We start from the raw sequence: 23,369 nt of genomic DNA, 5'->3' as shown, positions 1-23,369 counted from the left end.
TGTGGTTTGGCCCCCAGCCGAGGGCAAACCCATTACACGTGTCCATGTTGGCTTGATGGGGAATGTCAAACTAAGGGTGTGTTTCCACACTTGTCTGAAGCAAGTGCGACTCCACACTGCTGCCAGGAAGAGGCTCTCACTTTCACTGATTTTCTGCTTTGGACGTGTTGCCAAATTGTGGGGCTGCACAGTTAGCAAGATGAGGATCTTCTTTAAAGATCCTGTTCTATGTTCAGATTGTTTGGCTCAGTTCAGACCAGCATGCTGATCTTGCTGTGCCACTCCATTCCCTAGGGGCATTTCAAATATTTGTGTGCCTGCCTTTTTCCTTAAAGTATCCTTTCATCCTGAAAAACAAACATGGCTTAAACAGCTGTGTCACAGAGGCACTTAAAATACATGTTAGGAGAGGGAGAAAAGACACTCCTCTGGGTACCATAGGTTGCCTGGCTATCAGGAGTGTAAGCTATAGTTCAGTATGTGCTTTATAGACAAATGGAAAACTCTTTGTTTTAATGTGTGTGTACTGCCTTCATGTCCAAAACGTGAATTGCAATATTTTGTGTAGTTTTTGTGAAATTAGAGAAAATAGCAGTGAAATGTATGTAAGAATTTCTAGGCACCAGAATCTGTGTAAACATTATGTTAATTCAGAAATGACAAGCAAATTGAAACCCAATAGTTATGATTTCTCAACATATGTTTAATCACAGTGGGCTAATTCCAGACAATCATATCTGAAACTACTAGCTTGTCTTTCAGAGAAGTTAGTGCTTGCTGTTATGTTCACTGGTCAGGGCTTTTTCTCATTGTTCGTTGTGCTAGGTTCAAATTGTGATGAGCTGACTGGTATTTAAAAAAACCCAGAACCCCTCCCTGGCCACCCCCCAAAAAAACCAAACCGAAAACCAACCAAAAACTCATTATTAGTTTATATAAATTTAAGTTTTTCAGACATTGGCAATACAGTCAACAGGGCTTATAAAGCAGATTTTAGCATAAAGAGCACAAGTAACTTCTGCTGCAAACTCAACTGTAGACTGTCCATAATGTGTTTAAAATACTGGTGGACAGCTATAAACAGATAGTCAGTGATAAGTGTTGACCTTGCTGTTCAGAGCGTCTCCACATCTATTTAATGTTTTGCTTTCCCTAGCACATGTTGCCATGAATTACCTCTGTTCTGACTGTATCAGACTTTTAGGGTGCTCTGAAGGCCTGTGTGTTCTGGGACTTAGAATACAACAAAGTTAGACTACCTTAAGAGGCTGGGAGACAGATTGGTTTTGGTGAATATACTCGTAGTATAAAGCCAGAGAAGCGCAGTGTTCCAGTTCAGCTCGTACTACAGTCAGTTCCTGGTAAAGGCAGGTCTTTTCTTGCTAAATATGTAAGAGTTCATAGAAATATGCTTTCTTCTCAGACTTTATTGAATGCTTTAACTAGCACATAAAGAAATTCAATGTCAGGGTTTAATTTTGGCCAACAAAAATATATTTCTAAAGGGAAGAAGACATTTAGATTATATTGGCATTTAGATTATATTGGGGTTAATTGTCTTTGATTCTAGATGAGGCTATGGAGCATCATGAATCGATGTTTAAACTGTAGCATCTCATTGCAGCTTTAATTGTTGAGTACCCATTACTTGTGAGTGCTAGTGAGCAGTGGCGTATTGAACACATTCTCATCCCTGCAATCACAGCAGTTTGCTCAGTTTTCATCTGAGCATTGTTATGAATTGGACTCGGTACTAGCCAGCTTGCACCAAAGCTGCTGCCCTGACAAGTTGCATGCTGAGACACGTTCATACACTTGGGCTGCAGTAGAAGTGCTTTGCTGCTTGTTTGCACATCTCCTGCCCAGGTGCACCACTTGTAGGTTGTCCTTAGTTCTCTAAATTTGCAGTTTTACATCCCGGTGTCATGGGGACAAAGACCAGGCAGTTGACTGTGACCATTCTGATCAGTTGAGAGATATGTTTCCAGTTATCACAGCTGCTGCTCATCAGTTAGCATTGTGTTAGATGCTGTACAAACACAGGACGAATAAGAAATTTCTTGTTTCAAAGTAATTTAAATGCTAGAGGATGAATGAGAATGAAAGATGACTGCCACAAACAGGATAGCACTGGTGGGGGTGGGGGTGGGGTTTGGGGCTTCTTTGTTGTCATACAACAAAGGTACATTTAAAGCAGGATAATAGGTAGTTTCTGTAATTATGAGGGAGAAGAAAACAAAAACACTGGCTACAGAGGCTGGATGTAAAGGCAAGGATCATAATTTCTCTTATAAATGAGAGGAGTGGGTGTTGACAATGACTTCTGTATACCTGCAGGAAAGCAGTTTGATGATAGGGAAGAGAGGAACTGCCTGGTTTGTGATTTTTGTGTTAGCATTCTGAGTGGGTTTGAGAGTGGTTAAATTCCAGGCATCAAAACAAGGCAGCAGATATTAGAGAAATTTAAACAGTGATACAGCTGGAGCTGAAAGAAATTTTGTCAGAGTAGCACATAGAAAAGTCTGTATGTTAAATAAGTGGAAAAAGCTGTGGGATTTAGATGTTGTCTGGAAGTACAGATCTAGACAGATCCCAATCAGCTGACAAAAATGCTTTCTATCCACTGCATTTTCCCCTTTACTGTAGAGTCTGCGATAAATCAAATAATGGTGTATTAAAGCTGCTTTATCAGGAGTCTCTGTATAGAGTTTACGGTAAAGGCAGGAAGAGTTCAAGCTACTGTATTTATATATTATCTGGGTATTGAATCAATAACCTGCCTTAACTCATGCTCTTTTTGTTTTTTTTCCAGATTTTCTATTTTGTACATAACGTTGTTTTGTATATACTGTATATGATGACTTCGGTGGGCAGTGAACGTACCCGGGGCACTCGGGACAAAACACAGATTTCAACCACACAGCCAACACAACCACAGAAACAAGTAGTACAGGTATGTGATACTATGTAATCTTCTTTGAGGTGAAAGTGAGTATGTAATGATACGCATTTCTTCCCTAAGTCAGTAAAAACTGAGAAAAGACAGGAGGAAAAGTCATGGTGTGTTTTGGAAGAGTATGTTTGATGACTCTCTTTAATTGCTTGGTAATCCAGCACAGCATTAAGTTATTCCTGTATTTTTTTCTCTAAAGGAGCTTTGTGTTCTTCATCAACATTTCCCATCAGTGAGGAATTCTATGCCTGTGCCTGTGTCAGGATTTCTGTCCTGTGACCTCAGTATCCTCATCTCTCAGCTCTTCCATATGCCAGCCTCCTGTTGCCAGAAGATCTCTGATCAATAGAGGAATTTGGGTGGGTGGGAAAAGCTTTGTTAGATGCATGCTGTGTTCTACAGCATGATTAGGCATATCTGCCAGTCACAAAACCTAAACTCCTTGTGCAGTGTCCTCACAAAGTGAAATGAAGATGGTTGTCCACTAGTGGACTAAAATTATTTTGACTATTTGTGAGATTGAAATTAAGCTCTTACCCCAATGTCTTCATTCTCAGCAGCAGTGTAGTGAAGTTGTGTGCTTGTCTGGGTTACCGAGAGTGCAAAATATCTCTGCTCCTGGCAACTCATTATTCTCTTGTCAGGTACTTTGCAAAATTGGGCTCAATTCAAGAATTGCCTCAGTTCTCTGCTGGCAGAGAGCGTATCAGTCTAGAGGTCCTCCACTGGGTCTTTTATTTTTTTTCTAGACTGATCTTTAACATGGAGGGGCTCTTGTTCTGTTTTGTGCAGTATTAATTATGTAAGCTGAAGCCCTTACCTCCTTGTGTTGCAATGCGTTGCACGGTAGTGATTCATGCTAATGTGTGAGTTTAGAAAGTGACTTTCAACAGATGAAGTTGAATTTTTTTGTTTATAACAAGTAATGTTGCAGGTTTGTAGCGAGCAGGTTGGCAGAAGTGGTGGTTTCCCCTTTTTTGATGTTTGCAAGACAGCAATGAAGTACTCTGCCCAGTTTTGAGTTCCCTGGCACAAGACGGACATTGGCAGATGTGAGCAGGTCCGTTGAAGAGCTGTGAAGATGGTTGAGAGGCTGGAGCGCAGGATGAATGAGGGGTGGCTGAGGGAGCTGGACTTGTTTAGCCTAAGAAGGCAACGGAAGGCCTTATCTTCTATTCAGATACCACATGAAAGAGTATAGAAAAGGTGAAGCCAGACTCTTCTCAGAGAGACAATGGCACAAGTTGGAACACTGGAAATTACAGCTATTAAAAGGAAAAAAAATGTTCACCGTGGACATGGTCATGAGTTAGAGGGTTTGTGGGATCTCTCTGTGGCCCCGAGCAACTCTTCTGATGGGATGTGCCCTCAGTGGGAAGTTGCACTGAGTGTTGCTGGAGTACCTTACCAACCTAGGTGTCTTACAGACCTCTTTCTGCATATTGTCCGCTTGTTCTACTTCTTGCATAATAGGTACTGGTATGGTCAATTGAGTGGAAAAGGTGGTTATTAAATATACAGCAGTTACATTTTAGTACATCATGTTTTTTATTGCTTGGATAAAAGATGGACCTTCCTGCTTAGTCAGGCTTTACAGATCAACAGAAATATGTGGGATTTTACTATTTAATCACCATTGTTTCATTTTTCTGAATGTAAAATAATGTTGCTTTCCCAAATGGAGATTTCATTGTCATAATATCACATTGATCATGGTTTAAATTATTTAAGAAATTACATCACAGTTCTTTTGCATTGCTTCTGGATAGTAAATATACCATTTTTTAAATAAGATATTACTGTCACTTAATTTTGTATTCTGCACGCTTCTGTTTTCTGTTAGTTTGAAGCTGTTAGTTAAAAATTTCCTTCACTCTATTATGCTGCAAAGATAATATATCTTGTTAGGTTGAGTAAAGTTTTAGCTGTCTTAAGATGCTACTGTTTTCTTAGTCACAATTAAATGTTAATTATACTCTCATAGGATACTACAATGTTACTTGTAATGGTGGTACCTTAAGAACTACTCACTGGTAAAAAAAAAACCCAAAACATTTTTGGCAATGATTTGGTGTTTGTGTGGTAAACACATGTGGTTGTTTGTTGTCTTTTCTTCAGAATCTTCAATTTCATCTTAGTGTAATTAACTGGCATAAATATTAGCGATATTGTACCTACTTGTGTTTCTAAGCCCTGCCCTTAGACAGGGAAAGTGAAGATACTGTCACACATTTGATGTTGTTGTAAAATTGGTATATTTTTGTCTCACAATGTGAACTTGCAAAAAAGCTGGTTTACAGAAAAAATGAATCTTAATGGCTTCCTGTTTCTGGTTAAATATGCAGTCATGTCTCTACAGAAATTACATTGTCTGAATGTTTTTACTCTAGATATCTTTAAAGGAAATCTCTTCACTAGCGTAGAAGTTGCAGTGGGCCTGAGGACACTGAAATGAGATCAAGAAGATGTATCGACAAGGCCTGATTCCTGAAACAAGCAGACCTTTTGTTTTTTCTCTCTGCTGAGCTGTCAGGAGACACCAAGAGCTAGTTCAGTCGCAGAGTACCACACTGACTGGGAGGCTTTCGTGGAGGGTGGCACCAGGGCTGGCACAGGGAATTCCAGAGTAGTCTCTCCTCTGTGTTACCAACTGACTTATGAAGCTGTCAGCATGACACTTTGAAAATGTGGAGTAGCACAGAGTACGTAACTCCGTTACAAATGCTGATTGTCTTGGAACATTGCCTCTGAGTGCAGCAAATGTCTCTTCCCTCAAGGAACTGGGACAGCTGCAGTAACTTCTCAGAAAATAAGCAGCTGGTGTTGTACGGTGGAGTAATTCTTAGACTGTTCTCTGCATTTACACTTGGTGACCTCCTCTAGAGCTTGTATGTATGGTAAACTCCAAAAGCAAAGCAGTTTGAGGCTGATTAAGTCTGAACTTGTGAGACACAGAATTTCATGTGCAAGTGAAGTGAGACTTTGAAAGCTGAGTTTCAACCAGCTGCCCAGGATGAATTCTTTCTATCAAGAATTTCAGCGGATGAGCTGGTCCCCTTCGTAATGAAGAATTCTTCTACAGCACATCAATTTGCATTTTGGGTCCTGTCTCTTCAGTATCAGCCTTCTCTAGCATGCGATGCAAGCCTCTTCTGTTTCAGCAGAAATCAAATTAGGTCCAGGTTCATGTAGAACAGAGTTATCTTTGGTAGTTCCATGGGAGTGCTGTTCAAGTAGACTGGAAATGCTGCACTTTTATAAAGAGTGGCCTGTGTGATGCAACATTGAATTGCTTTTCCTGGGGCAGCCCATAGTCTGTTCGGATTTATCGCGCTTTACTGCATCTGTTCTTTTTAGTCCTTCAGCTTTTGGAGAAGTTGCCAGCATGGATTTGTGGTCCAGAAACATTACAGAAGCACCAAATATTTTGTCAATAGCAAGATTCTTTAGTAGTTTTCAGAGACCAGTATTTCATTATAAAGAAAACAAGTGCAGCTGTTCACGGGCAAAATCTTGAGGCATGACTCAGTCTCTTTTTAAGTGCTCATAAAACTGGAGTCGAGCAGGAATCATTAGAGATGTGGTTAATTTAGAAATACAATTGCCAGTTTGTTACGATAACACTATAACTCTGGAGTAGTAGATACTAAATAAAAGTAAAAGTAATAATATCAAAGCATAGGCTTCTGTGGTAAATTCCATTTTATTGTATGGTTGTCTTGTCTATGTGGTGACCTTAACTGTGGTTCAAACACATTAGAACGTGTTGAAACTGCTTCTATCTCAGATAACTTTTTAACTGTAAGAGAGACATTGAGGAGATGTTAATCTTTTCCCCACAGCACTGCTGTGCTTGTTGTGTATATTGTTTTTGAGAATCTGGAGAAAAAACATTAGTGATGCTAGGAGATACTTTTGAAAAGTATATTGTTACCTTTTGTGTACTTTATTGGATGTTTCCGTTTTTCAGGCAACAGCAGAACAGATTCGCCTTGCTCAGATGATCTACGATAAGAATGATGCAGATTTTGAAGATAAAGTGAAACAAGTATGTTTCTTATGGTATAGAGTTTTTATGCCCTGCAGTAAGGTGCTCCAAAGCTGGCTTACGTTTCGGAGCCAGAGCGTCTGTTTCTGATTTAGATGAAACCTTTTCCAGAAGGATGTAAGTTTAACTGGGAAAACGTGCTCTTATTGCACTGTAATGTCTGTTTACAAGAAATTGTGTAGTAATATAGCTCTGGCTGTATAGTTACGCTGGTGTGTTTTCCTTTGTAGACAAGCCTTTAAGCTAAAGGTCGTCTGTGCTGATGTCTCTTCCAGACTGTATCTCTCTAGTATGGTGCTGATGCTTAATGTATTGTCAGAATAAAGAGTGCATTGAGCTTGTCCACATGTACATGCATATGGGGAAAATGTGTCACCTGTGTAAACTGAGTTCCCTAGTATCTTGGCTGTTTTTCAGGAAAAGTAAAAATGTAATCATAGCTTAAAGCTAAATTGAAGTGTTATTAAAAAAAAAAATAAAAATCTGACTGGTCAGATCTGTGTATGCATTAAAATGATAGACTTACACTGTGAAAATGAAATCTCACACCATTTCCTCTACCATGCTGAGTTTTGGTTGCAGATACTTGAGCTTCCATAGCCAGTTACAGCTGAGACCATTAATTTGAGCAGTACTGAGAATCCAGGTCCCTGTTCTGCTGTGGGTGTCTGTGATTTTTGTCCTAGTGAACACGTGACAACTCATGAAGAATCTAGGAGTACACCCAGAAGGAGTGTGAATGCATTAATGCAGCAGAGGAGCAAATTCCTTGATTTCTTTTGTAAAACTTCCTCTGAAGCATTATTGGGTGCTTTTTTTTGTTCTTGTCGTAAACTTGTTCTGTGCTGTGCCAGAAGTGAAGCCTTGTACTTCCTGAAACCTGAGGACCATCATAATAGTGCCTGTAGTTCTGCTGCAGTAGGAAGGATAAGAATTAAGTTTTGCATAGGGAATCTCCAATATTTTACATTGTGCATATGTATTTCTAGCTCATATAGTTTTTTTCTTTGGGTGGAGTTGCTGGATGTGTCCCATGACAGACTGTTTCCATCCCACACTTCTCAGGAGATGCACCGCAGGCTCACGGAGCATAATTCAGTACCACATCTCCTTTAAGCAGCCATTGCTTATGCCTTTTGTGTGGCCTTATGCTGAAATGGATTGAGGGAGCTGATCAGTCTGAAAAATAACCTTTTTCGTAGTCTGGATATTTTTTCAGATGGATCTATTCTTTGCCATGGCGTACTTTATGTCTGTTTTCACACAGTGGGATGAAGAGGGGGATGTTTGGTGGGGAGGGAGAGAGGACAGTACTGGAGCTATCCTGGTCTTTGACATCTTTACCCTCGTATATTGCTGTTTCTGGGTTGATAGGATTTGCTGCAAGTGTACAGGAAAAAAAAGGTGTGAGAGAGTGCTTTCTTGATTACCATTTAATTTGTGTTTCATCCTGTCTCTTGTCTGAATCCCAAGCATCTCTGTAAACACAGATACTTTGATTTAGTATTTTAGTTTGCTCTGACACAGTAGCTATGCATTTGCTTGGAATCTGTGGTGCTACTAACTTTTATTTTCTTATGGTGATAATTAGATATCTTAACATGTCTGACTTTTACTGCCAGCTCATGGAAGTAACGGGGAAAAACCAGGATGAGTGCATAGTGGCACTACATGATTGTAATGGGGATGTGAACAGAGCAATCAACATACTGCTGGAAGGAAGTTCAGACACGGTAAGGTTTTACTTTCATATTAAACCACTCTTTGCTGAATCTTTGTACTTCTAAGAAGTGATTGGGAAAGTCATATTTTGGAACCTATCAATTTCCATGTCTCCATTCAAATTATTTTGAAGGAAATGGAGACTGGGGCAGCTTACGTACCTTCAAGTAGGCTGAATCTTGAAAATGTTGTGGGTGTTCGGCTGGTCTCTTGCAGAGTCCTCTGGCTTTCATTTACATGCAACAATTTTTACTCTGTGGCAGAACTTGGTACTCTTTCAGACACAGGCCTGGTTTTTGCTGCAATGTTTGTAGTTACTCTGCAGCACCTCCACATCCCTGCGACCTGAGTATAAGTGTTTACCATGAACCACAATCTTTATAAAGCTACAGAGTAGGCAGATACTAAGTCATGCAGCTTTGGTAGGTGTGCATTGCCAGTATTGAAGTTGGAGGAGATTTCTGTATCTGAATGTTACATTAACAATGCTACTAGTTGCAGAAAAGGATACACCAAGCAGTTGCTCCTTTCACTGTGTTGCTTATTTGCATTACTTTATCGAAAACCAGAAGGAAACTAAACAATCTGTATATAACAACAAGTAATGCCATTTATAATGTTGCACAGAGCAATTTTTAATCCCAAGATATATCAGGAAAATACATCTTACTGTGATTGAAGTTTTTACTGGAGGGACTTCTTACAGTTTATCTGAGGCAGTAAACTAGATTCCATCTCATCTAAATTGGGAAAGAAACATGGATTTCCTTTTTTAATGCTGAACATACAGTGTTTCCTGTGATTTGTCAGGATGTGTCCTCTGGCTTGTTGTTAATGAGGAAACTCAGTCCTCCACACACCCTATATCTAGGACACATACCGTTCTGACTGAGGGGACTTTCTTTTATATCCCTTTTTCATTTGTAAGAGTTGAGGTAATCTGAAACACAGAATTATACTGAGTGATCTGACAAGCTGGGAGTAGAAGAGGGTGTCTCACTTCACTTAAATCTGTTTTGATAATATGCTGGTTTCGTGTTCTCCTATACTTCTCATATTTACCCTTTTCTAGTTGAAAATGTTATTCTGGTTGACAGAGAACGTTAAATGCTTTGTTACTTCAACGAAGTGTTATGACATGGAAGAAACTTTCTGAACTCATTTATCAGTTAGAAGCAACATATCCATATGTTCTGTTCTTTTGATAAGTACATCTGAACCCACTGCTTTCTGTAGACAAAATACAACTCAGAAGCAAGTACAGAGAACTTAAAGGGCACAGGGAGGAAGGGATATTAAGTGAAGGATGTGAAGAAATCTATTCTTCTTTATAGCTTATGGGCCTCCAACTTAAAGGGTTTGTTGCCATTGTACTCCAGAACAATTTAGCTGTGGATTTAAGGTAAAGTTGGAAGCAGAGGTACTACTAGTTCTGAACGCAGATTCCCAAACCTCTTTTTCTAGTTTTGCTCTGCTTTGATTCATTAGAAGGTTTTATTTACCTCATTTGGAAGAAGATCTGTTTATCCAGTTTGAGGAATTGGAAGAGCAAGGAGTGACAGCTAGAATGTCTATTTATAATTTCTTTGTTACTCTACCAGTTTTGGTTTTCTTTCTTTTTTTTAGTGCTGTGATCTTTAGAGGCTTTATGCTGTGTGACTTAGTCATTATGAAGACCTTTCACTTGCAACAGTTGTGACGGCCTGACTTTGGACAGATAGAGGCTTATGGATGAGAGTAGACAAGGACATGCTTCTTTGCCTGAGACTTCTGTTAACTTCCTACAAGCATAAGATCCATTTTGTGCCCAACCGTATTTTACTTCCTAAACCTTTGAAGATAGAACAAAGGAAACTTTTCAAATTATTCTTCTTTCCGTCTAAGATTAGGCCAGCAAGAAGGTCTGTATTTTTGAAGGTTAGGCCTGCAACTGTCATTTGGGTTACCTCAGGCATTGTCACCTGAAATTGTTATCAGTTAGCTCCCTTACAAAAACAGGCAGCTTTGATAGTCTGTGATGGATTCCCGTGCCCAGAGGTAGCACAATCCTCTGTCTTAAAGGACATGCCCAGCTTCTCAAGGCTTTCTGCAAAATTGTATTGTGGGAAGGCATGAGTCTGATGCTTTCATAGTTGTCCTTTCACTGATCCTTCCCAAGTCATGTAAAACCTTACTAAGCAGAGGCAGCTTCCTCTTAAGCTTCTCAGGATCATCCATTTTTGGGTATTTCTTAAAATGGTCAAAGATCTTTTGGCACAATGCCCATGAGTGAAAAAGTAGTGCATTCTGAACTATATAGACTGGGTTCTTCAGTTGTCAATGTAGTTATTTTTTCTCCTGTGAAATGTCTCTAAAACTCTAGGAGTGTTTTAGTGTGTAATGCAGTTACACAGGCTAGAGCAGGTGAAGCCATATGATAGTTACTGGAGGAAACAGTAGTTCTCAGTTGCACAAATAACATGGTGTTGCCCAAAAGCGTAGTTTGTACTTCTAATCTGTGCTGTCTGCTCTTCACCTAACTTGGCTTATTTATGGTGGTGTAGTCTTCTATACTGGAAATGTAATGGAAAAGTGATTTCAGCCTTCTTTCTCACCTATATCCTGTCAAGAAATGAGAGTGTAACCATTCTCTTAGTACTTATTCTTTCAAAGGAGGCAGTGAAACATTGACTTTGTACTTGTAAACAGTTTTGTTACCTGCTTTCACAGTAGCATTAGGTTTCTCAGTTCTAGGCAGTGTAGAACAGCTGGTCCTTGCCTACCTTGTGATGGATTCTGAGTTGCTGATGCCTGAATTGAGAAGAGAGAGGACAGAACCTAAAAGTACTATATAGCCAACCTTTTTTGTTTGATGCAGGTGCTTGTCAGAGGTCATGGGCTTAGTGCTTCACAGTTGATAACATATATTTGCATATGCAAATTTTCTGTTTAAATACCTTACCTGGACAGTAAGCTTCTAGAGATGGGGACATATAAACATATCTTCCATCTTAATGGTTTGCAAATGATATCCTTTTTCTTTGCTTTGCAATTGTGGCTTAGTAGACTAACCATGCGATTGCATAACATATGAGGTGCCGTGCTATTCTTAGCAAGTGTTTTAGTAATTTTATTTTCAACACCTACAGATACTCCTATGGAGCTGGTATGATCCCTGAATTTATTTTAAAGGTGGAGTTTAATATTAAAGCTGAAGCCTGATGTCTGGACTTTGGTTCCTTGTCTTGTTTAGACATAGTTTTTCCTGTATTTTGTTGTGTGTGATGAGCTGTAGCTTTTAAGAATGGATGGTCTGTCTTATCATGGCCCCAATTTTCCCATGTTGTTATTGTGCCATTCTGTCTCTTGGTTCCTTTAGTCCTAGTACATCTGGTAATGATTTTTCTTTTTTCTTTTTTTTTTCCCCCTTAGGCCCCATACTTATTCTCATCAGTCTCTTGTTCAGTGATGCTTATAAGCATTTTTTAATTTCCTTGGGAGAAAAAGGTAGCTCTATGCATGCTCCATTGCTAGTTTTATGGAGGTAGTTGAGAGGGAAACTGTTTATTGCTTCACAGATTTTCTGTGTTGTCGTCATATCTGGGCTTCTTTGAACCAGTAGAAGTCCATTATAGCCAGAAATATTTGGGATTCTCACATACCATAAGGCAATCCAACTTCTAAAACTTGTTTCTTTCTCATCTCTTCCCAAATATACAGCCTGTGTTTCCATTTGCATCAGTTTAGTTTGCAAGATTTTACATATGTGACGTTATCCAAATACCTTTTTTTCCATGAACTAGAGGGGTATGAGGTGGAAGTATGCATTGAGAGCTGTCTCTTCTGTTTGACTTTTGTATCTAATTCTATTCTACCCAAATAGACTTCTTGGGAGACTGTAGGGGGAAAGAAGAAAAGCCTTGGAAAGGAAAGTTCAGAAAACAAGGAGAACAGAGAAAAACGAGGGGACAGAGAAGTGAGTCGTGGACGGGGAATTTCCAACAGACGGGGAAGAGGAGGCAGTCGTGGCCGAGAATGTACGTATAGGGATTAATTTTTAAAGATTCAGATACTTTTCTTGCAGCTGAAACTGGCAGAGTTGAGAGCAAATGCTTGATGGAGTAAAGTCCGTCTGAGCTGCAGCTCAGCACTGAGAGGGATCATAACTTGTTTGTGTGACAGGTTTGCATGACTTGATTTTGGGGTGGTCTGTGCTTGTTCAGAGACAATTTAAATTTCTGTCCTTTTTTGATTAATTGATCTTGTAAAAGTGACGTTCTTTATGTCAGTATTAAAGTGGAGTCTTTGTAAGAATGCGTGAGAGCAAGTATGTTGCTGCACAGGTGATACACTTTTTTGTTTCTTTTAGTGAAACAATTATCCTGCTTTGACTCCATCTCCTTTTATGAGTGGGAGAACCTGAGGATGTTCTCACCTTCTCATAAGGGGAATGAAAAGACTGGGATCATTATTAATCCCTAGCATATATTACTCACATAAACCAACAAAAAGTGAGTTTCTACAGCAGAGATAATTCTTCATGAGTTGAAGCATTTAAGAATTTGCTACAGTTTATACAGGTGCAATAATACATTGTACAAAACCAAACCAATGTTTCCAGGTTAAGTAGCATCACATTAGATCACCATTGGATGCACATTGCTTTTTTCTCTGATTTTTTTTCGGCAGTATCAAAGCCGTATACATTGCCTGTAAGGGCCGTAGACAACACTGATAGATGAGCAAAGAAACTGGAATGAAAAAAATACGTTTAGCTTTTCACTTACAAGCAGGAAAAGTATTTACAATATTAGCCCTTTCTTGTAATTCATTATTGGAGTATACTCAAATATTGTGCCAGTGAAGACATTGTGAATCTTTGTAGAATAGAGTAACATCAGGATAGGAAAAAATATTAATAAAACTTGCAGTTATGCTTAGTACAAATTGAAATCGGATCCATGAAAATCAAAGTGAGGGGCAAAATTTTTGCCAGAGACAGATGCTGCTTGTCTCTTTCTGTGAACTGGAATTTAAGATTTTTCAGATGGTTACTGAACCTTGATATTCTCTTCCCATCTTTATGTCCAATCATTAATGATTTTGTTGCTGCCATTAGTAGAAATTGTGCAGTACAAAATCTCAGCAGTGTTTTAAGTGGCTAATAATTTTTTTTTTCCTTCAAGGAGACACACACCTTTCAGAGTACCTCCTCAGGAGTTTTCCACAAAGTAGTTAAGTTGCAGTGCTTTTCTAATGACCTTCACCTGGTCATCATCTCTCTTATTTGAATGCAGAGGAGAGTTCTTTTAAGTTTCCCTGGTTGTACAGGGATGTGGTATGGGCAGACAGGAGAAGAGCTGGTGTTCTTTGTTAGCCCTTATTCTTTCACTGTTGCCACCCAGGGCCTTATCAAGGAAGCACAGTATGAGTCAGCTGTATTTCCCACCTCGTAAAGGCCATAATTAATTTCAGAGTGTAGGCTGCATAACACTGCACTTTCTTTTCAAAAAAATGGAAGTGTGTCTGCTAAGGGACATTTCTCTCTTATTAGATATTTTGCTTCCTGATTGTCCAGTGCAAAGTAAACATAACTTGCTTGTAGCTAGTCTCTGGAAGAAGAGAGGTGACAAAGATCTGTTGACCAGCCCATTTTAAAGTCTTGGCTTTTTTTTGGTGTTCAGGTTAATCAGATGGCTATGTTGTCTCGTGTGAATCTCTAAAGCTTCTCTTAAGCTTTCCTCTCTCCACAGTTAGAGCTGAAGAGAATGGAGTGGACAACAATCAAGGAGACAGGCCTTCAGGCCGTGGGAAACGTGGTCGTGGGAGAGGTGAGATGGTGGCATTGGCGTGGGACAGGCAATGATTTCGTGTCCTGAAATCGAACTCTCCTATTTATTTCTTTAAACTCTCATTTTTAAGCATTTGTTGGTTGTCTTTTCATTCCATAAGCACTTCAGCCACCTTTCATTTAGGTACATCCCCCTCCCTTACCCCTTATTGTGTGTTGGTCCCAGAACAACTTAAAAGAATTCACACAAATCACCTTTATGGTAATTTCCTGTGCGGCAGGCTGGTGTGCTCTGGCTATGGGAGCTGTTTTCACAGATTGACTTGTGCTAACCTCCTGTGAGTGGCAGTGCACTGGGCTCCTCAGGATGTACCTTGGCAGCAGGAGAGTACAAGATTCCATCTGTAGGGCTCTTGGGGAGGGATTGGTCCTTCTGCCAGTTCTTTGGGCTGGATACGGTTGTCAGGCTTGCCGTCTGGTTATGGTGTGCAATCAGAGGAAGTGCAAGCCACTTTAAATGCTTTTTGGGAAGAGAAGGAATTTGGTATGGAAGAGTTGATGAGGAGCACTGTGGAAAAGAATACTGTGGAGTCTTAGGTACAACTCTGATCCTATCCTGTAGAAAAGGTAGGAAAGATGTTGATAATGGATTTGATGTGGAATCAAGGGATGTGTAGTTGCTTTGAATTTTCACGGGTTGGAGTGGAAAGAGGCTTGTGTTTTCTTACAGCAGGAAGAATGAAAATGAGTAACATAGGTACAGCACAGATTGTGTGGGGAAGTGGGTATTAAATGAGTTAAATTGATGAAGTGAACAGCAGAGCTAACAGACTTAAAAAGCAATGTCTGACTCGTGAGAAATTCAAAGGACTTTTCTCGTTGGAATGTCCAGTAACGAGGCATTCAAAACTAGACACATCAACTTCATTGTCTCTAGATCTGCATTTTGAAGGAGTGGAAAGATGGAAAGACATGTATCTTCCAGAGGGTTGTGTGAGTGACTTCGTGTGCCTGTGAATCAGCAAATATCAAATGGTGTGTGCAGAGATGTACCTTTGCAGGGAAGGGTGTGTTGTAGTTCATAGATAGTTTTTGGTATGTTAACACTGTTAATAGATGGAATGTAGGTTTTTCAGTATTTGTTTTATAAAATAATCCTTTGTACTCAAATATAAAGGTAGGATTTTTTTTAGATTGTTGAGTGAAACTTAAAGGCTTGTTTCAAATACAGTCTATTTTTTGCTTTGTAACCTGCTGAACATTATGCTACTTTTGTTGGTAATGCTGTAGCTCTCTAGATGAATATCATATGTCTCAAGCCAAAGCACTTTATCATCAGATCATACTGGCGTATCTGACTGAAGAAACAGGAATAAATTTAACAAATTTATGTTCACTGACTTAATATACGTAGTGTTACTGTAACTCTCTAGCAAATACTTTAGACAGTATATTCGTGTGAACAGAGTATCTTAATGAAGTGTTCTCAACTGTCTGTGATAAACCCGTTGAATGACTTCAGGATCATTATATTACAAACGTGTGTATTCTGTGGCAGGAAATACCTAATTGAATTTTCTAGCCCTTGAAATCTGCAGGGAGTTGTATAAAGCTGTGTAATTTACTTCTCAGTATTTTAGGGATGCATGACGTTCTTTCTTTGAATATTAGTAGAAATAATTATAAAAAGCTTTCTGCCATTTCATTCAGTAGTCTCTCTTTTCTGTTACACATAATAGTCAAATGTGGGATAAAGTGCTTCAGCTGAAAGTGTATAGATTGCTGGTAATCACCACAGAACCATTTTTGGAACTGTTTTGTGCAGAGTGTGTGTGTAGGAATCTAGGCCTTGAATACAAAATCGGGGGTCAGCTGATACCTGAGCAATGCACTATCTCCCTGTTTTAAGCTACCTTCTCAGGCTGGAGTTATCTTACTGGCTGCTTTCTAGGGGAAGGTTTGTTGGGCCATCATATTACTGCTTCACTGTAGAACAACCTAATTTTGAGAAATTATATGCACTGACAATAGCAGAAATGGGATTGACACAGGGAAGATAATGTGCTGTTTACTGAAGGGGAATATAGTAAGGCTCTGTAAAATTTTTGCAGAGAAAGTACTGTGGAGAAATCTGTTGGTCACTCCAAGCAAGTATGTAAATGAGGGGAATATTAAGTAAAATCAGTACGTTCGTTACAGGTTCAAAATGAACTTACAGACTTGGTTCTTCATGCATGTAGTTAGCCTGAGAAATTCCTTTCAATAGGATGATGTGGGTGCTGAAAATTTGCAGACTTGACAATTTAATCCTAAAAAAGAAGCACAGCAAGAAAAGGAAAAAAACACTGAGAGTTTTGATATATGTACATTATCTTTGGCTGAAGAAGTCTGAGCCACAAATGGTTGAAGACCAGGAGAGTGTCTACAGAAACTGCACTGTGGTTTCAGTTCTTTCACTCTTCCGTAGATATCTAATTGACCGTAGCTGATAACGGGATAGGAGGTAGATGAACTTTTGAACTTGATTCAGTATAGAAATTGTTACAGATTTACATGTAGCAATTCTGGTTTCGAAAGTAAAAATGCTTTTGTGACTTTTACTTTTTTTCCTCTATTCTCTTCCTCTTCGTTCTTCCAGAGCAACATGAGCATGCCATAAAAGTAGATGCTGACAGGGATTTTATTTTTTTTTAATAGAAAAACAGGAATTAAAATGAAAGGCAAAAATACTATGTTTTAATTTTGAACTTAAAAGAGCATGATAAGGAGTGTTTCAGACTCTTGTTTTTTCTGCAAGCTGTGTAACAAAGCAAAGCAGTTTTCCCTTTTTGTAAATATCTGACTATAGTACAGCTTGTATTCTTGATCTCTCTTTTTGCTTTTAATGTTTTTTAGATAGAAGTATGCTATCCTTGAAAAAATTGAGCTTCTGTAACCAGAATGGCATGTCTAGACATTTCCTTATTGTAAAAGTTTAGCACAGTTGGCACAGGATATATTTTGGGTTTTGTTTGCCACAATTGATAAGGATGTTGGTTTTTCTAAAACAGGAATGTAGAGCAGACCTTCTGAAGGTCACAACCTAAAGTCTGTTTAGTTTTGCTCTAGTTGCTTCTGCAAGCTGTGTGGGTCATGTAATTTTTTTTAATTTTTTTTTTGAGATTAACCAGAATTTAGCTTTAATGTGAGTTATTTATTTTCTTTCAAACATAACTTTAAAGTTGAAAATTTTCTGCACGGGCTTCTAAAAATGTTTACTAGAATACGTAAAGTATATAAAACTGATCCAGTACTTCTCACTTTATGATGTCTAATAAGACAACAGCGATTTGAATTATTAAATATAACTTCAGTGTTTGTTTTGGTAGTACAGAATACCTAGAGTACAAAATTTCTATATTTAGCCTCCATATCTTTTCATAAGGCTTAAGCTTCTGTCATCTCGGTGTTTGCTGGGAGGATGGCTGGCTTTGCATTTCCAGAGCAGATATCAGGGCTGTTCAGTCTACTGTGTAGTCAGAGATAAGCACAAATCTAGGGTGTTGCCTGCCCTTCCAGTCTGCATTTTCTTTTCCTTCAGCTGTTCTTAGGCCTATTTCTTAGCCTTAAAGTGTCTTCATCTAATTTAAACATGTCAGTGTGAAAATCTGAGTTTTGAAATAAAGCACCTCTGTTCAAGTAGAGTAATTTAGGTTTGCAAGCTCAGCAAACTGATTTTTTTACAGAACAGGCTATTAAGTTAATGGGCTAGGCCCATCCAAGTTGTGGTACTACACACTTTTCTCATTATCGTGGTTGAACCCTAGCTAGCAATAACCCCCACACAGCTGCTCGTTCACTCCCCTCATTGGGATGGGGAGAGAACTGGAATGGTAAAAGGGAGAAAACTTGTGGGTTGAGATAAACACAGTTTAATAAATAAAGCAAAAGCTGTGCATGCAGGCAAAGCAAAACAAGGAATTCATTCACTGTTTCACATCGGCAGGCAGGTAGTCAGCCATCTCTGGAAAAGCAGGGCTCCATCACACATAACGGTTACTTCACACCATCACTCTGAACATCCCCCTCCTTCCTTCTTCCTTGCCCAGCTTTATATGCTGAGCATGATGTCTTATGGTACGGTATATCCCTTTGGTTGGTTGCGATCAGCTGTCCCAGCTGTGTCCCTTCCCAACTCCTTTTGCACCCCCAGCCTGCGCGCCAGTGAGGTGGGGTGAGAAGCAGAAAAGGCCTTGACTCTGTGTAAGCACTGCTCAGCAATAACTATAACATCTCTGTGTTATCTTCGCTGTTTCCATCACAAATCCAAAACACAGCCCCATGCTAGCTACTATGAAGAAAATTAACTTTATCCCAGACAAAACCAGCACACCCACGCTCCCATGTAGTGTCCATTTGTCTTGGAGGAAGAGAAGTTGTGAATGAGATGAACAGTTCTTTCCATGCATGGATGGTACCAGAGTGAAGACTGGATTGTGTGATTATGGGTGTTTTGAACACATAATGGGTTTTAGTGGAAACTGAAAATGTTACTACCTGCCCAAGTGTAAGTGTTGACTTTTCTAGAATTCATTCCAGAAAAGAAAAATGTAAATTGAATAAGCAATGGGTAATGTAGCCTAGTCAGCTGAGGAGAATGTGCTGGAGAGCAGGAAGAAAACCCAGCAATACACAGTTGAATGGTTACAATGTTAAAGGAAGCAAATCCGTGTTTTAAATAGTTCAGCATTTTAAATTATGTTGGCTAGGTGTAGTAGTGGAATGTTGATCAGAATCAACTTTAAACATAGTTCCCCAGTCCTGGTTTCCTGGAACAGTAATGGGTAAGCAGTGTTGTCTTGATACTTCAGGCTGTTGTTTGTAGATCCGAGTGTACGGAATGTGAGGAAATATTATGAGGGTTTATATGAGGCAGGGCAGTAATTTTGTTCTTTGCCTGATGTCTGTCATTTGCTTTTGTGCTCAACATGCTGACTGATTGTAAGAAAATCTGTTCCTTTAGACTCACTAGAAGGTTTAATGAGCTACTGCCAAGTCACTTGTTCTCTTTTGTGGGTAGATAAAAATGTTGATAGAAGAATTGATGATTGTGAATTACCCCAGGGAAAAAAATTTTTTTTTGAAACATTGACCGCTGCAATCTAAACCATACGTACATATCTTTTTAGAGTAGTGTTAGAGCTATACTTTTTACATTACAAGCGTAAACTGGCATTACTGCTGGGAGGAGTTGGTCCAGTCTGTCTCCTGGTGCACTTGAACTGGATCAGAGGATTGATCTAAGTTTTAAACTAACCAAGCCAAAAAACAAAGGGGGAAGGCACTATGGTAGCTGGGGACAACAGGGTGTTTTGGTGGCTTATTCTGGTGTAAAGGTGACTAGTTTTCTGACATTTAAGAAGCAGGGCACTCGTTCGGAGAGCTGATCCTAAAGTGTACTAATAATTTTGTTTTCTGATAGTGGTTTTGTGCTCACTCACTGGTACGTGCAAAACTCTCAGTGCAGGAAAGAGGGCAAAGCTTATGGTCACTGGTTGGAAGGAAGACATTGGTTGTAGTAGTTCTCATCTGAATAGGTTTAAGTTACTCTGGGATTGCATGCTTAGAATTTGGCTCCCTGCTCTGAATGGCAGTGTGAAGCCCCATTTGCTCACCAACCTTTTAGTCACTGTTAAAAAGCATCGAACATTTGCAAGTACTTGATGGGCATTCATAGTTGCTTCATGACTAACTTCTCTATGTTAGAAGACTGCCTCCTAAGGCCGTATTTTTAATTTTGTCAGATGAAGGAAGTAACTTTTAGAGAAGTTAAGAATATATTAGTGATCTGGTTGTGTCAAAGAGAATATCAACCCTTCCCACTGGCATCTTACGTTAACAGAATCATAAAATCGTAGAATTGTTTGGGTTGGAAAGGACTTTAGAGATCATCTAGTTCCAACCTCCCTGCCATGGGCAGGGACACCTCCCACTAGACCAGGTTGCTCAAAGCCTCATCCAGCCTGGCCTTGAACACCTCCAGGGATGGGGCATCCACAGCTTCTCTGGGCAACCTGTTCCAGTGCCTCACCACCCTCACAGTTAAAAATTTCTTCATGTCTAAGCTAAATCTACCCTCTTTCAGCTTATAACCGTTACCCCTTGTCCTGTCACTACACTGCCTGATAAAGAGTGTTTCCCCATCTCTCCTGTAGGCCCCTTCAGGTACTGGTAGGTTGCTATTGGGTCTCATGACCATGATATATGAGATTCTGTGTCTGAGTTAGGGTGGTCTTTCAGTGGTGAGTACTTGCTGTCCCATAGTTTGAATTAGTTCTTTGTGTCTTTTCTAGCTTTGAAGTTAGTGCTTTCTGTAACTCCACTGGCTTGGTACTTCCCTTTTGTCTCCATTAGAGTGCTTTTTGTTGCATTTGTTGATTAAACTTAATTTTTGACACAAAGCATAGACACAGCTTTATGAAGTTAAGGGAATCCACTTGAAATTCAAGTTTGTAATCAACTTTCAAAATGATCTGACATTAAAAAACCCCCTTGCTGGCTAAGCAAGTCTTGTCTAAGACTGTGCATGGAACTTCAGGAACAGCATGGTTTCTTTCTAGTAATTTCTACAATTTCTAAAATTGCTAGAGGTTCTTATTGCTGGTTTTAGCCAGTAGTTTGTTGTGTCTGTGCTGGTACATTGTCTTATATATGCCTCGCTTTCTAAAACTTCATCTTGTGTTTAACATACTAAGGTTATTCTTTCAAGCTTTTGCACTTGGAAGGCTGGAGAGACTTCCCTCCTTTTCTAAAATCTATTTGCACTTTCATTCTAGCTGTTCCAGCTAGTTTCTCTGTACCTGATGTTGGCCTCACTCAAAAATATTTCTGCTTGACTGTTTCTGTGATTCACACCTCCCGATTGGTCTCATAGCTGAGCTTGTCAAAAAACTGTTGATCTCTCTTCTGTGCATCATTAGTAAATGGTTTTTAATGCTGTATTGATTGCTGTAGGAAGTAAACTTATTACATAGATGGCCCCTACAGTGTCCCCAAGTAAACTTATCTGGTTCTACTCTTAAAAAAGACTGTTTACTGGGTGGAAAGATAATCTGAAGTGCGCTGTCTTCTGTGCATCTGAGAGCTACAACCTTGTTATGCCATGCATCAGCTTCCCAGATTGCGGATTTTAGGTGGACAAAGGAGAGAAGGGCAGTAGAATAGGTAGGCTGAGCAGGGAGGTTCAGAGGCCAAGTTACATACAGTGGGGTACAGTGGGGTCTGAGGGATTGTTGTTTATAGCAGAGCAAAGAACACAGCTCCACATATGGGCCTGGTGAAGAGGGATGGTGATTGCTGGGTTGCAGCTGTTGTTACCTCTTTCCTAAGCTCTGTCTGTCCTCTTTCCAACCAATTTTGAAGAGAGAGCAAAGATGGGAAAATGTAGAGATAGTGTGCCTGACCTATTGTCAGACTTCAGTTCTTCTGTGTTCTTGTCCCACAAAAATTCTGTGTGTTGCTGGATGGGAATCCTTCCTATGTGGCTTTCTGTGATTCCTCTGTAGCTGGCAATTTTAATTTTGTGTAGGATATGGGTAAACTCTTTCATGAAAATGTGGGTAAAGCTATCCTGTTATTTTAATGCTTCTAAGAAGTCCTTGGAAATATAGGTGGTAGATATTGTGGAGGTTCAGAAAAGTCTTTTGAAACTTGGACAGTGAACAAGGGCAAGGGGAAGAATGAGTGGCGAGGGGAGAGAAAGGAAAGTCATTAAAACAGGAACTTCTTGAAGTAGTTTTACCATACCCTGGGGGTACTGCTCTTACTCACTTTAGGTGGGCCCCTGAAAGTAAGGGATAATTTTGATCCAAATTAAAACAGCCTATCATGGGTAATTCTGATGTTTGGATGATGAGTATATAGATTCTTTAGGATTATATCTTTTGTGCTCTGGTAAAATTGTAGTTGCTTGGTGACTTATAATTACCACATAATTTTGTTGCTAAAATAAACATTGCTTAGGCTGCAGCTCTTGACCTCTTCCTGTTCTTGTAATAGAAAAATAATATTCCTAGTCTTCCTCCAAAAAACAATGAACTGGAAAAGACTGAGATACTGAGGTCCTAAAAGAGAGAGAGAAAAAAAATCTCTGTAGAAATATGCCACATGCAAAAATAAAGCCATTCACTGTATCAAGAAGCTGATAAACTGAGGCTGGTAACTGAAGTTGGAAGCAACAAATGTTTGTTGTTTTTAAAATAGAAATCGATATTCTTGTGGGTGATAACAAGGAAGTTGTTCCAGTAGTTTGAATTGGGTATTTTTCATGTCAGTAACTGTGAGTAAGGGTGAAGGAGAAGAAGTATGTGGTTGGAGGCTGGCATAAGCTCAGGAGGGTAGGGGTGGACAGGTGGGCTGAGTCAGAAAATGAAACAATTGGAGTGTTTAAACTTTCTCCTCACAGATAAGGAGTGACAGGGACTTTCTTGAGAGATCAGGATATGCAGAAATGCTGGGATCCTAGATCATCTTAGGCAAGAGTTGGAAAGTAGAGACAAAATTTTCAACGTCTAATGATTTGGCAATAGCAGTCTCATGTGGGATGGGTCTTTAGGTAAGTCCGTTTCTTGGCATTTGAAGCTACTTTGCTAGATACAGAAAAGATAGCAAGGAATTTTTCTGCTGAAACACATAGCCTTAGATGAACTGTGGTTTACTTTCATATGTTAGGGAAACAAGTTATTCTGTGAGGAAATTCGGGAAGTAAATAATATTTGACTGTGGTAGTTTTGTTCTTCAAGCATAGTATTTTCTAATGTGACAGACTAGTGACTGGCGGCTCCTCTGCTGTTGCTGTTAAATGGTGTTTTCTCTCCTAGGGTTTGGACGTGGCAGAG

At 39.4% G+C, this 23,369-nt stretch overlaps 1 protein-coding gene across 1 annotated transcript; it reads left to right on the top strand.

Moving 5' to 3' along the window:
* Window positions 1-2,812: 2,812 nt before the first annotated feature.
* LOC104469820 (ubiquitin-associated protein 2-like) lies at window positions 2,813-14,533 on the top strand (the record flags this gene model as incomplete). Its single annotated transcript, XM_010084526.1, has 5 exons — window positions 2,813-2,953; window positions 6,924-7,001; window positions 8,624-8,734; window positions 12,586-12,739; window positions 14,456-14,533. Coding segments are annotated over 5 exons (562 nt in total), but the record flags the coding sequence as incomplete, so codon positions are not given.
* Window positions 14,534-23,369: the final 8,836 nt, after the last annotated feature.

Source organism: Pterocles gutturalis, unplaced genomic scaffold (assembly GCF_000699245.1).
Source record: "Pterocles gutturalis isolate BGI_N339 unplaced genomic scaffold, ASM69924v1 scaffold570, whole genome shotgun sequence".
Taxonomy (NCBI): Eukaryota; Metazoa; Chordata; class Aves; order Pterocliformes; family Pteroclidae; genus Pterocles; species Pterocles gutturalis.
The sequence above is the reverse complement of the archived record's forward strand: the minus strand, read 5'-3'. Positions and strand labels throughout refer to the sequence as shown.